This window comes from Salmo salar, chromosome 09 (genome assembly GCF_965601325.2).
Source record: "Salmo salar chromosome 09, fSalSal1, whole genome shotgun sequence".
In the NCBI taxonomy this organism is placed as follows: Eukaryota; Metazoa; Chordata; class Actinopteri; order Salmoniformes; family Salmonidae; genus Salmo; species Salmo salar.
Window position 1 is genome coordinate 87,642,914 of NC_138299.1, and position 14,660 is coordinate 87,657,573.

Sequence of the window (14,660 nt, forward strand, 5' to 3'; positions counted from 1 at the left end):
TTGGCATCAACTCAACTCGCTGTGTTTGGAGGAGGAGGAATGCTGCCTATGACCCCAAGAACACCATCTCCCCCGTCAAACATGGAGGTGGAAACATTATGCTTTGGGGGTGTTTTTCTGCTAAGGGGACAGGACAACTTCACTGCATCAAAGGGATGATGGATGGGGCCATGTACCATCCAATCTTGGGTGAGAACATCCTTCCCTCAGCCAGGGCATTGAAAATGGGTCGTGGATGGGTATTCCAGCATGACAATGACCCAAAACACATGGCCAAGGCAACAAAGGACTGGCTCAAGAAGAAGCACATTAAGGTCCTGGAGTGGCCTAGCCAGTCTCCAGACCGTAATCCCATAGAAAATCTATGGAGGGAGTTGAAGGTTCGAGTTGCCAAACGTCAGCCTCGAAACCTTAATGACTTGGAGAAGATCTGCAAAGAGGAGTGGGACAAAATCCCTCCTGAGATGTGTGCAAACCTAGTGGCCAACTACAAGAAACATCTGACCTCTGTGATTGCCAACAAGGGTTTTGCCACCAAGTACTAAGTCATGTTTTGCAGAGGGTTCAAATACTTATTTCCCTCATTAAAATGCAAATCAATTCATAACATTTTTGACATGCGTTTTTCAGGATTTTTTTGTTGTTATTCTGTATCTCACTGTTCAAATAAACCTACCATTAAAATTATAGACTGATAATTTCTTTGTAAGTGGTCAAACGTACAAAATCAGCAGGGGATCAAATACTTTTTTCCCCCACTGTACATGTACGTCCCAAATGGCACCATTTTCCCTATATAGTGCAATACTTTAGACCAGAGCCGTATGGTCCCTTGACAAAAAGGGTGCCATTTTGGACGTAGACATGATTAGATGTATAAGTTTAAAATCAGAAACTTTCCCGACTGAAAGCTCAACGATAACCCAGATGACCAAGCTTGTATATACTTCTAGTATATTCCACTAAAAGCTAAAAGTGGGCTACAGTTAAGACCGTTATCTCATTTTACATTTTCAACAAGCAATTGGACATGACACAATTCCACTTACTAAGTGCACAACATATTTAATAATACACTTTATAGTACATTTTGTAATTTGTTTCTTTTATTTTTTGTTTATTTAAAAAAGAATTGTACATTTTCAATTTTATATATAACAGTTAACAAAATGGCCTTTATACAACTTTTACTCTCAAAATATTCTCTTTTTTTATGTTCTGGTATGAACACCATCCAAAAATAGTTTAGATTTATGAACAATAAAATACAATCTTTCATTTTAAAAAGAAACTTTGGGGGGGAAGACAAAAGAGAAATGGGTAGCTTGTGTTAGTTCTCTGAAATACAGAAGGTTGGTTGTTCCCCAGCTGTGCTAGTCCAGAAAAAGGTGACCGACGAACGGGGAGCAGAGATTTTGGTTGACCACACAGTTCTTCCAGGGGAGAATCAATGGGGAGACTGTGACACTCGGTGCGCTTCCAAAATGGCACCCTATTCCGTATATAGTGCACTAGAGTGCCGAGAAGAAGGCAGGGAGAGAGAGAGCGGAGACAGCAGGCCAGGCTCCAGTCCAGACCCTCAAGATGGACCCCAACAGCTGGCGTCCTCTCAGTGACTGCACCAATGTTTTACTGAACCAAGTCCACACGTTACTGAACATAACCTACATGAAGTGTGCTATTGCTTTGAGGACAGCTCCCATGCTGGGACAGTTGATCCATGGAGGGCATCTTAGGTCAGTATGTGATTTGACATGGTATTATTGTCCTGCAGGCCCATGCAACACAAAATACCCACAGCACTCCAACACCTAGAAGACTTGAGGTAGATCAGATTTCTCATGTGAGCCACAACGCCTATGTAGTCAGTACACAGTGTGTTTCTTACATCAAATGTATATTTTTAGGCCAAACATAAATAGGCTAATGTTAAACCTTCTGATCAGTTGGCAGATATTCTTATTGCTCTAAACTGTAATGTGAGTACAGTTGTCCTACAGCTGTATTGTCAATAGTCATTACCAGTATTACTAGTAATTACACTACATGTAAAATTGCTGTAATAAGAGTTCCATTATTACATGCCTCACATGAAAAATCCTTCCTGTCCTATAATGACTAATCAGAACTGTACTACAGTATGTGCAAGACCTGATTCAAAAGGTGTGTGTGTGTGTGTGTGTGTGTGTGTGTGTGTGTGTGTGTGTGTGTGTGTGTGTGTGTGTGTGTGTCATAGAGATAGATAGAGAACTAGTTCCCAAAAGCCAGTTTGAGCATGGGCAGCGCCATTAAGGACTTTCACCATTTTGAAGTAGTCAACTGGGTGGGACTTCCTATGGGTTAAGGAAGGATCACCTGAAGGGACAAGCCAAATAATTACACTTGTGAGCAAAACCTTGGCTTTATACCTGTTCAAACAACACACTCTAGAGGACAGTATGCGCCCTTTCAGTTTATTTACCAACTCATAGAAGTAGTAGAATAAGAAAATGGGCTACTTCAAAATGGAGATGGCCTCAATGGCACTGCCCATGCTCTCACAGACGGCATAAAGAGACAGATACAATGATGCGATGTCTATCTAAGTCTATGGTGTGTGTGTGTGTGTGTGTGTGTGTGTGTGTGTGTGTGTGTGTGTGTGTGTGTGTGTGTGTGTGTGTGTGTGTGTGTGTGTGTGTGTGTGTGAATGAATCAATGTCTGTGGAGAAACTGAATTAGCCATATGGTCAGCAATGGCATCAGTCACTAATGGAGTGGATTACATCCAGAGTCTCTTAACTTATCCCCACATTGGTCTGGCTCTGGCCCTACCCTCCTCCTCCCTCCTGAATTATAACCCCTGACCCTTCCATCTCCATGTGTGAGTGCTGTTGAGGCACAATGTCACAACACATAGATAGGGAGGGACCTCAGCCCTCTGTCGTCTCCTCTATTGCCTCCTTCTTTCTCTCCATTCAACACCCAACTTTACATCCTATGGGGTGTTGTTGGACCATGTGTAAGTCATGTCTTGTGAAGGAGAGTACCCTGTTCCTGTACATATCTTTGTGTTTCTGAGCAGGGGCCCCTGCAGGCCACTTCTTCACTATCTACCATGGTCGTTGTTGAGGCGGACAGCAGGGAGCTGCAGCTCCTTCTCCTCAATCAACTCCAGAGCTGTCTCCAGCTGCTGGATCAGCACCCGCTTCTTAAACCTGGGAGGAGAGGAAAGAGAGAGAGAGAAAGAGAGAAAGAGATGGGGGGAAAAAGGGATGGAAAGAAATAAGAACAGAGGAAAAATGGAAGGAAACAGAGGCCATGAGGTTTGCAACTGCATTGCAGTGGAGGTGTTGTACGGCCGGATGCAACGACTGCTTTGAGGAAGCAGAATAATGACTGCAATGTACTTATGGCCCACAATTTATGTCTGCAGTGTGCAGTGTACTGACAGCACTAAACCTGGGGAGGAATCACAGTTAGAGCTCTAAATGGGTAACAGCAGTGAAGTAAGTAGGTTACTATACTTTCAAATAATTTTGAGCATACTTTCAAATTAAGAATTACTATGCTTTTAAATTAAGAATTACTATATTGTAAATTAAGAATTACTATGCTTTTAAATTAAGAATTACTAGGCTTTCAAATTAAGAATTACTACGCTTTTAAATTAAGAACAGTGTCCTTATCTTAAGTTGGACACTAGCATTTTTTATTTCCAAATGTCACACAGACCGATGTAACCACACTTGCTGAAAATGTATATAATGAATGAATGATGAAAGCAAGATTGCAGCAATATTCTCCTACACAGTGGAGCTTAGTTACACTGTGTTGTTTTCATTGTTCTCAGTCTGTACTGTGGGTAGTCTGGTGTAGACAGACAGACGGTGGGTCAGTCTGTACTGTGGGTAGTCTGGTGTAGACAGACAGACGGTGGGTCAGTCTGTACTGTGGGTAGTCTGGTGTAGACAGACAGACGGTGGGTCAGTCTGTACTGTGGGTAGTCTGGTGTAGAGACAGACGGTGGGTCAGTCTGTACTGTGGGTAGTCTGGTGTGAACAGACAGACAGACAGACAGACAGACAGACAGACAGACAGACACAGACAGACAGACAGACAGACAGACAGACAGACAGACAGACAGACAGACAGACAGACAGACAGACAGACAGACAGACAGACAGACAGACAGACAGACAGACAGACAGACAGACAGACAGACAGACAGACAGTGGGTCTCACCTGGCAGCCTCCTTGATCGCGTGATGGATGAAGTACCTCTGGACCGTCACAGACCCCTTCACCTCCTCCAGCAGCCTGAATATGGTCTCATAGTCTGGGAACAAGGACAGGCGCAGTCAGGGGTCAGTGGAGGTGGTCCAGCAGATGGAAGATAAGGGACTTCTCTAGTTTTGTCCAGAGCCCTACACTATAAAGGGAATCGGGTGCCGTTTGGGACACGGCTCAGCACTCTTCTAAGTAGTAGGTGTATCACTACTCAGTACTCTTCTAAGTAGTATGTGTATCACTACTCAGTACAATTCTAAGTAGTATGTGTACCACTACTCAGTACTCTTCTAAGTAGTATGTGTATCACTACTCAGTACAATTCTAAGTAGTATGTGTACCACTACTCAGTACTCTTCTAAGTAGTATGTGTATCACTACTCAGTACTCTTCTAAGTAGTATGTGTATCACTACTCAGTACAATTCTAAGTAGTATGTGTATCACTACTCAGTACAATTCTAAGTAGTATGTGTATCACTACTCAGTACTCTTCTAAGTAGTATGTGTATCACTACTCAGTACTCTTCTAAGTAGTATGTGTATCACTACTCAGTACTCTTCTAAGTAGTATGTGTATCACTACTCAGTACTCTTCTAAGTAGTATGTGTATCACTACTCAGTACTCTTCTAAGTAGTATATGTATCTCGACTCAGTACTCTTCTAAGTAGTATGTGTATCACTACTCAGTACTCTTCTAAGTAGTATGTGTATCACTACTCAGTACTCTTCTAAGTAGTATGTGTATCACTACTCAGTACTCTTCTAAGTAGTATGTGTATCACTACTCAGTACTCTTCTAAGTAGTATGTGTATCACTACTCAGTACTCTTCTAAGTAGTATGTGTATCACTACTCAGTACTCTTCTAAGTGTGATCTGGACAGAAATGCACTGCACACGACAGCGTTGGGACAGTAGTATGTGTATTACTACTCACTGCGGCCAGGTTTGCGGACCTCCTTGATGACCCGTGTGCGCAGCTCAGCATTGCTGCCATCTAGTGGGGCTATGGTGACCGCCTCAGGCTCAGCTTGGTCTGCTCCATTTTCATCTCCCTCCAGCTCTCCCTCCTGGTCCCCCTCACAGCTTTGCTGCTGTCTCTCTGAGGGGGGCCGCTCATCCAGGCCACCCTCCCCTAACCTGTCCTCCTCCACGCCACAGTCCTCCCCACTGTCCCCCGCACACATCCCAGGCCTCTCACTCTCTCTCTCCTCCAGGATGAGTGCATTTGTGCCCCCTCCTACACCGTCCACCACCACTCCAGGCCAGCCGTCCCCTGATTCAGGCTCCACACCCCCCTCCCCGTTACTCTCTGTGCCGAGCACGCTGTTCCCCTCTGCTCCTGTGGGGGGCAGAAGAGCACATTTCATGACATTATCAAGATGATGATGTTGTTTTAGATGAAGATCAATTTTATATTGAGGCTAAAGTTTGATGTCTGCATGTCATTTACTGACCACTAACTAACACTTTCAGTAGACTGAGATCTGCCATTTCCATACTGTATGTCCAGTTCTATTACACTCATATAGCAATCAATACAAACTGAAATCCATGAGCATACAACATATCATTAAAAACATTATTTAGACAAAAACAAATGTTTAAGTGTCAGTCAGGATGGAAGGGAATTTCTCTGGGAGTTGACGCAGTTCAGATGGTATCGAGAGAAGAGTAAGGGTTGATGGGCTCGGAGGGATCCAGTCAGTCGGCGTCAGAGAGACAGTCAGGTCCGAAGCCTCTGCAACTCACACCTACCTTTGTGCAGTGGGATGGGCTTGATGATGCCAGGCTGGGCCCCGTTCCCATTGGATCCCTTCCCCACTACATGGTTGGTGATGATTGGTGGAGTCTGGGGCCGACGCAATAAAGGGGACATACTCCGCCTTCTCTTCAGAGCAGCCCCCGAGTTGGGGTCCCCCGTAACACCTCTCTTCTTGCTTTGGGGACCCGTTACAAACTCATCTGCCTCATCAATCATCATCCCCTGGGATCAAGAATAAAGAAACCAAGAGGTTGTAGCTTAAAGACTTGCAAACAATAATGATGATGTCATACTATTATCACTGTTGTTTTTGCTGATCTCTGCCGTGTGTGTGGGTATGTTTGTACCTTCTTGTCCTGTTTGAATGGGTTGCCGAAGGTGTGCAGGCGTTTGGGTTGGTCAGGGTCGATCTCTCTCAGAGGAGACGGCATCATCTTTAGATACTCCTGATAGTTGCCCATCTGAACCATGGGTATACTGTGAAGGTAGTCTAACAACCAGCACATAGTCAATGTCAAAACAAATTCATTTCATTTCAATCAGCATAAAAGCCCACTGTTGTATTCATTAATTTACCATATACATTTACTCATTCATTTACCAAATACATTCTTAGTATGGCTAGTGTCAACAGTTCATGTGACATTTTTCCACTTTTTACATAATCTTTTCATACTGTAGTCAATAGACTGACCAGAATAATCTAACTGATGATTCATTCTTTAGATTCTAAGCTGTTGGGGGAGGGGGCACTAAGCTGACATATGGAATTTTACTATGGATCATTTAGCTGTTTGATTTTGAATTATAGGACCTCTTTAGATATAAATAATAATATAAAACAATGTTTTGATAAAATATAGATGTTGGCCTTTACTACTATAGCCCATAGAAACACATTGAATAACACATTCATTCATTTCAAAAAGACAGTCACAAAATAAATCATAAGAAACAAGGTTTTGAAGTGTCTGTCCTAAATCTAGGAGATATATATTTTTTATCAGGAGATATATATATTTTTTACACATATTTAACCCCTAATTTTGGGTAGGAACAAAACTACCTTCATACTTCCATTTCTTTTTTTTAAACGGTACCGGTTAATTTCAGACAAGTCCCATGACACTTGTGGGGGTCGTAGAGCAAAAACGAAGAACACCATCATGTTCATGAGAATCTCCCCTTTCCACAATGGGGTTTGTAGCCCAAATGATTCGGACGCTACAAAACAGAAGGTGGCACATCGTCGGTACCGACAAGTCTCGTGACACTTGGTGGGGGCCGTAGAGTAAAAGTTTGTAGGTCAAACCATTCGGACGCTACAGACGTTTACATGAGAAGACTGATTTTCGGGATGTCTCATGGTCTGACAAACACCGCTCTAGCTCTGTCACCTTTCACCACAGATGCAGAAGTGCGACACTGGCGGGCAGATGCGGTGGATTGAGAAGCATCCAATACAAAAAAACGGATATCTCTAGCTTAAACTGACGGATTTTGATGGGGATTTTTTTGTTATGTAACTTAGATTGACGCACCAGTGCATCAACCGACTCTAGGGGGTTAAGCAGCTTTCAAGCCTGCCTACCTTCATCTTGTCCTCTGATAAGTTTCTGAGTAGTCCTCAGAAGGTTGGAGCGCATCCGTGTCAGCTGATCCAGAAGGTTCCGCCTTGGGATGTCATAGGCGTTCCGATACGCCTGAGGCTTTAGATCCTGAGGAGATCGGAAGTAATGAGATACAGAAACCCTGTCTGCCACTTCAATCTAGGAACATCGTCTACGTCCCAAATGGAACCCTATTCACTGGGCTCTGGTCAAAAGTTGTGCACTATATATGGCATAGGGTGCCATTTGGGATACAGTTATCCTCTCAGGCATCTCAGAGTTTCACCCTGCCGGTTCTGTACCTTGTTGAGAAGTGCAATCTGAAAGCCGGCAAACTCCTTGAAGTTGATGTCTGCAAGGCGGAGGGACATCTCTCCGGTGATACCCTGCAGCAGCTGCTTGAAGTCTTTGCGGTGGGCTAGGGACAGGGTGTTGGAGTGGTTCTTCACCTTTATCCCAGTCTCTTGGGGAGCCTTCTTCCCTACAGACACGATCAGGCGATCCGACTCCATCTTTGCCTGCAGACAGAGAAAGAGACAAAGACAGGTTCTTTATCCACTAATTCACACCAGCTGGGTGTACTCCTAAAGTGTATTCAGACCTACATAAGTGACCCTTGTTAGTTAAACACGTATCACGTTTTACAAACTTTGAAAGCTATAGATATATACTAAGTATAGTAGTGCGTCCCAAATAGCACCCTATTCCCTATATAGTGTACTACTTTGAGCCCTGGTCAAAGTAGTGCACTACATAGAGAATAGGGTGCCATTTGGGATGCTGCCCAGGTGACGAGAAGCCCCACCTGCTGGCTAAGCTTCTTTAGGTAGGAGATGACACTGTAGCTGAGGCCACAGTCCATGTTGTCGGAGATGAGGTTGGGCGCTCCCATCATTCTCAGTGCCTTCTTCAATGGCTGTATGGAAACACAGAGAGAGCCCATAGAGAAAGTGCATCACCATCAAACAAACATGAAATACATATAGCACATATGGATACAAATATATATTTACATATATGACATTGATCAAGAACAGTACATTACCAAGAGAAAGTAAGGAGGCATGGTCTTCAGGTAGATCTCAAAGGCCTGCCGCCACTTTAGGTTTGGCTTCAGTTTGTGCACTTTAAACAGGTCATCTGTGAAGACAGCAGGGTTGGGGGTTGGGAAGAGGAAAAAGACCTGAGACAAGCATAATCATCCAAGAACACCCAGAGATGGGCAATCAGAAAGTATCTTGTTACAAAATACCCTAAAGACCAATGTATCAAAAATAATCTACACAAAACTCAATATTTTTTATTTATTTAATTGAAATACATACATTTGCACGTATCAGCCTTAAATAAGTCATAAAACAACCTGTGACCTTCGGCTTACACGCTATGAACAATACCAATAGCCCAGTTCATATATTGTTAGTCTTCAGAGCTTTGTGGCCCCTATTACTCAACATACACTGCATTGGTGTCAGAAATTAGATTCCATGCCTTACCATGAGTATCACGTAATCAGAGGTGCAGATGGAGGCATAAAGGGGTTTGACATAAAGTTGAGGTACAGGACTCACTTCCCAAATGACAGAGAGTGTAGTGATAGTATGGCAATAACAAAAAACAAGAGTTCACTTCCACTTTTGGGACCATACTCACGGCATTATCCTCACTCCTCCACCAACACCTCTCAGGGCAACACGATAGTGACCTAACATTTCTTAAACCAATGCAGCAAATTTGGGGTGATATGGGGCATCAAAATTTTGAAGCATTATAATATATTTTGAAAATACAAAATACCATTCTCCGAAGTATGTTCTTACAAATACATTGTGATTTTAGTCAGGTTCTCAGGCCTTCCAAATACATTGTGATTTTGGTCAGGTACTCAGGCCTTCCAAATACATGGTGATTTTGGTCAGGTACTCAGACCTTCCAAATCATGGGGATTTTAGTCAGGTTCTCAGGCCTTCCAAATACATGGGGATTTTATTTAGGTACTGAGGCCTTCCAAATACATGGGGATTTTAGTCAGGTACTCAGGCCTTCCAAATACATGGTGATTTTAGTCAGGTTCTCAGGCCTTCCAAATACATGGGGATTTTATTTAGGTACTCAGGCCTTCCAAATACATGGGGATTTTATTTAGGTACTGAGGCCTTCCAAATACATGGGGATTTTAGTCAGGTTCTCAGGCCTTCCAAATACATGGGGATTTTAGTCAGGTACTCAGGCCTTCCAAATATATGGTGATTTTAGTCAGGTACTCAGGCCTTCCAAATACATGGTGATTTTAGTCAGGTACTCAGGCCTTCCAAATACATGGTGATTTTAGTCAGGTACTCAGGCCTTCCAAATACATGGTGATTTTAGTCAGGTACTCAGGCCTTCCAAACACAAATGACAAAATACTCAAAAGTAATTTAAATACTTATTTCAAATACATGTAACAGAAACACCCCACAAATGTCACTAATGTATGGCTGTATACTGTTAAAGCCTCAGCATAGACGACATCCACAATCTCACTTACCAAGGAGTGGCAAAACAACTGGGTAGTTGTAAGGCATGACGAAGAGGTTGACACAGGAGAGAGTGGTGCTGGCCTTCAGGTAGCCAAAGGGCTGGGCTAGGTCACTGTGCTTTCCACTACTGTTCACAAAGACCTGCAGGGAAAGAGACAGAGAGCGAGAGAATGGGGGGAGACAGCAAGAGAGTGAGAGAGAGACAGAGAGAGAGGGGGGAGACAGCGAGAGGGGAGAAACAGAGGAAGAAAGAGAGCGTGAGAGACAGAGAGAGAGAGGGGGGACAGTGAGGAGGGTATAGAAAGAGAGAGAGAAAGACAGAGAGAGAGACAGAGAGAGAGAGAGGGGAGCGAGAGACAGAGAGAAACAGAGAGAGACAGAGAGAGAAAGAGAGCATGAGAGAGAGAGGGGGGAGCGAGAGACAGAGAAACAGAGAGAGACAGAGAGAGAAAGAGAGAGCATGAGAGAGAGAGGGGGGAGCGAGAGACAGAGAAACAGAGAGAGACAGAGAGAGAAAGAGAGAGCATGAGAGAGAGAGGGGGGAGCGAGAGACAGAGAGAAACAGAAGGAGAGAGAGAGCGTTAGAGAGAGAGAGAGAGAGAGAGACAGAGAGACAGAGAGAGAGAAACAGAGAGAGACAGAGAGAAACAGAGAGAGACAGAGAGAGAAAGAGAGCATGAGAGAGAGAGGGGGGAGCGAGAGACAGAGAAACAGAGAGAGACAGAGAGAGAAAGAGAGAGCATGAGAGAGAGAGAGGGGAGCGAGAGACAGAGAGAAACAGAGAGAGACAGAGAGAGAAAGAGAGAGCATGAGAGAGAGAGGGGGGAGCAAGAGACAGAGAAACAGAGGGACAGAGAGAGCGTGAGAGAGAGAGAGAGAGAGAGAGAGAGAGAGAGAGAGAGAGAGAGAGACACAGAGAGAGAGGGGAGCGAGAGACAGAGAGAAACAGAGAGAGACAGAGAAAGAGAGAGCATGAGAGAGAGAGGGGGGAGCGAGAGACAGAGAAACAGAGGGACAGAGAGAAAGAGAGCGTGAGAGAGAGAGAGAGAGAGAGAGAGAGAGAGAGAGAGAGAGAGAGAGAGAGACACAGAGAGAGAGGGGAGCGAGAGACAGAGAGAAACAGAGAGAGACAGAGAGAGAAAGAGAGAGCATGAGAGAGAGAGGGGGGAGCGAGAGACAGAGAGAAACAGAGAGAGACAGAGAGAGAAAGAGAGAGCATGAGAGAGAGAGGGGGGAGCGAGAGACAGAGAAACAGAGGGACAGAGAGAAAGAGAGCGTGAGAGAGAGAGAGAGAGAGAGACACAGAGAGAGAGGGGAGCGAGAGACAGAGAAACAGAGGGACAGAGAGAAAGAGAGCGTGAGAGAGAGAGAGAGAGAGAGAGAGAGAGAGAGAGAGAGAGAGAGAGAGAGAGAAAGGGGGAGCGAGAGACAGAGAGAAACAGAGAAAGAAAGAGAGAGGCAGAGAGAGAGAAAGCGAGAGAGAGAAAGAGAGAGAGGGCTCAGCAGAAACAACATCCCACAGCATAACTAGAAATACAAACACCATAACTCCTTGAGGTTGTGTGTGGGAGCATTTCTCCTACCTGCCAGCACATGTGTGGAGACTTCCTCTCCAGGATGTACTGGGTAAGTGGCGAGGGCTCCAGTTCGTACTTGTCAAAGGGCAGCTTGTCAATCACCATGGGCTCACAGTCCACACAGGTGAAACGCACCATGGGGTGGGCAGAGCGAGGAGGCTAGTGGTGGGCAATGGGAGAGAATGACAGAGAACATTTAGAGCATTTCATACAATGTTGTCCTTGTTGAGGAGAAATAAACATCCTGAAACTATACCAATGCCATGCCGACACCACAGGAACTACTGTGTGTGTGTGTGTGTGGGGGGGGGGGGGGGGGGGGGGTGAAAAAGAGAGTAGAGACAGAACATTAAACAGTAGGATGGAGCTGGCAGACTCTAGTCAGTCACCATCCACCCTGACCCTCTGTCCTTGGCACTGCCCCAGTAACACTACAGATAGTCAATATACAGAGAGAAAGAAAAACAGAGAGAGAGTCCTAAGCAAACTTCACCCCCAGTTCTTGGCAATAAAGACACAGTGAGGAGCAATCAGTCACAGGATGGGCCAGGACAACTACAGGTCTCAGAGGCCAGGACTACAGATCTCAAAGGCCAGGACTACAGGTCCCAGAGGGCCAGGACAACTACAGGTCCCAGAGGGCCAGGACAACTACAGGTCTCAGAGGCCAGGACTACAGATCTCAAAGGCCAGGACTACAGGTCTCACAGGCCTGGACTACAGGTCCCAGAGGGCCAGGACAACTACAGGTCCCAGAGGGCCAGGACAACTACAGGTCCCAGAGGGCCAGGACAACTACAGGTCCCAGAGGGCCAGGACAACTACAGGTCCCAGAGGGCCAGGACAACTACAGGTCCCAGAGGGCCAGGACAACTACAGGTCCCAGAGGGACAGGACAACTACAGGTCCCAGAGGGCCAGGACAACTACAGGTCCCAGAGGGCCAGGACAACTATAGGTCCCATCGGGCCAGGACAACTACAGGTCCCAGAGGGCCAGGACAACTACGGGTCCCAGAGGGCCAGGACAACTATAGGTCCCAGAGGGCCAGGACAACTACAGGTCCCAGAGGGCCAGGACAACTACAGGTCCCAGAGGGCCAGGACAACTACAGGTCCCAGAGGCCAGGACAACTACAGGTCCCAGGGGGCAACAGTGCAGAGCCACATTTAACACCAAGTACTGGATTTAAGAGGAGCATAATGCTTAACTCTCATCCTCTTTCACTTGACCCATTAACTGACTGCTTAATAATCACACAAACAATATCTTAGTATTTCAAAATGGAGGGACTAATGAGCTTGCGTTAGTGTTACTGCATCAGTAACTGTGGGGTTAATGGCATCCTCTCACCAGAGCGGGGGAGTTCTGGTCCGGCCAGAAGGACTCGGGGATAGGCCAGTGGCCTACAGGCACCCCTGTCTTGGGGTTGGGTCGCACGTAGATGAGCTTGTGGCAGCTGTGCCAGGGCTGTGGGCTGAAGGACAACACGGGGCGGCTCGGGTCAACCATACCATCTGTAGAACCAAACAACAACAACATGAGGTGTCCATTTCTCAACCGAACACAAACAGAAGAACAGCCACAGGTCCGAAGCAGCTGTTCGGAACACATCAGTCAAGCGCTGTCAGAGAGAGTCACCTTGAGACCATCAGAGGACACTTCATCAGTGACACGCATAGTCATACACAACAAGTTAGAGCGCATTCCTGTTAGGACATACCTTCGCCTACCAGAGGCGGATCTGGCCCTGTCTTTTCAAAGTTAATGACGACACCACTTAGAACCTTCTGGACCAGAGAGTCCAGACACTGGTTCAGCATCCTCTGAGTCCGTACACAGTATGACCGTCCTGGAGGAAGAAGGAGTGGGAGGGATGAAGAACAAAGACAGAGGGATGGAGAAGACCTGTTATTAAGGGCTATAATGATACCAGTATTGCAATATCTTTTCCATGACAAAAATTTAAACAAGAAGCAGTTATTTTGTCCTTTAAAAACCAGCTGTATGTAAATTATTGTGTGACTCTAGATGACAACATAATGATGTTTGTTTCCAACATTAGGGCTGTTTTCCTAAAGAGGTTAAATCCGCTTTGTGTTTTGTTTCCTTGCTATGATACTAAGGATTATGGGGATACTGGTATCGTCCCGGCATTAGTGTTATTCTGCATGTACACTCTCAGTCAAAAGTTTGGACACCTAGTCATTCAAGGGAGTTTCTTTATTTTTACTATTTTCTACATTGTAGAATAATATTGAAGACATCAAAACTATGAAATAACACATATGGAATCATGTAGTAACCAAAAAAGTGCTTAACAAATCAAAGTATATTTTAGATTTTAGATTCTTCAAAGTAGACACCCTTTGCCTTGATGACAGCTTTGCACAGTCTTGGCATTCTCTCAACCAGCTTCACCTGGAATACTTTTCCAACAGTCTTGAAGGAGTTCCCATATATGCTGAGCACTTGTTGGCTGCTTTTTCTTCACTCTGCGGTCCAACTCATCCCAAACCATCTCAATTGGGTTGAGGTCGTGTGATTGTGGAGGCCAGGTCATCTGATGCAGCACTCCATCATTCTCCTTCTTGGTCAAATAGCCCTTACACAGCCTGGAGGTGTGTTGGGTCATTGTCCTGTTGAAAAACAAATGATAGTCCCACTAAGCCCAAACCAGCTGGGATGGTGTATCGCTGCAGAATGCTGTGGTAGCCATGCTGGTTAAGTGTGCCTTGAATTCTAAATAAATCACAGACAGTGTTATCAGCAAAGCACCCCCATGCCATCACACCTCCTCCATGCTTCACGGTGGGAACCACACATGCAGAGATCATCCGTTCACCGACTCTTGAGTCTCACAAAGACATGGCGGTCGGAACCAAAAATCTAAAATTTGGACGCATCAGACCAAATGA

General features: G+C 45.2%; 1 protein-coding gene across 1 annotated transcript in view; it reads right to left on the reverse strand.

Moving 5' to 3' along the window:
• Positions 1–1,039: 1,039 nt before the first annotated feature.
• Positions 1,040–14,660, reverse strand: part of ints6l (integrator complex subunit 6 like) — a 28,055-nt gene continuing 14,434 nt past the window's right edge. The window contains exons 6-18 of the mRNA XM_014212859.3: positions 13,466–13,594; positions 13,096–13,259; positions 11,750–11,902; positions 10,175–10,307; positions 8,690–8,784; positions 8,450–8,560; positions 7,947–8,162; positions 7,626–7,752; positions 6,382–6,524; positions 6,028–6,256; positions 5,207–5,611; positions 4,222–4,315; positions 1,040–3,194 (exon numbers count right to left, since the gene is read on the reverse strand). Of these exons, the coding sequence (XP_014068334.1) occupies positions 3,086–3,194; positions 4,222–4,315; positions 5,207–5,611; positions 6,028–6,256; positions 6,382–6,524; positions 7,626–7,752; positions 7,947–8,162; positions 8,450–8,560; positions 8,690–8,784; positions 10,175–10,307; positions 11,750–11,902; positions 13,096–13,259; positions 13,466–13,594 (2,108 nt within the window). The 3' untranslated portion in view covers positions 1,040–3,085. The remainder of the gene's footprint in view (positions 3,195–4,221; positions 4,316–5,206; positions 5,612–6,027; positions 6,257–6,381; positions 6,525–7,625; positions 7,753–7,946; positions 8,163–8,449; positions 8,561–8,689; positions 8,785–10,174; positions 10,308–11,749; positions 11,903–13,095; positions 13,260–13,465; positions 13,595–14,660) is intronic.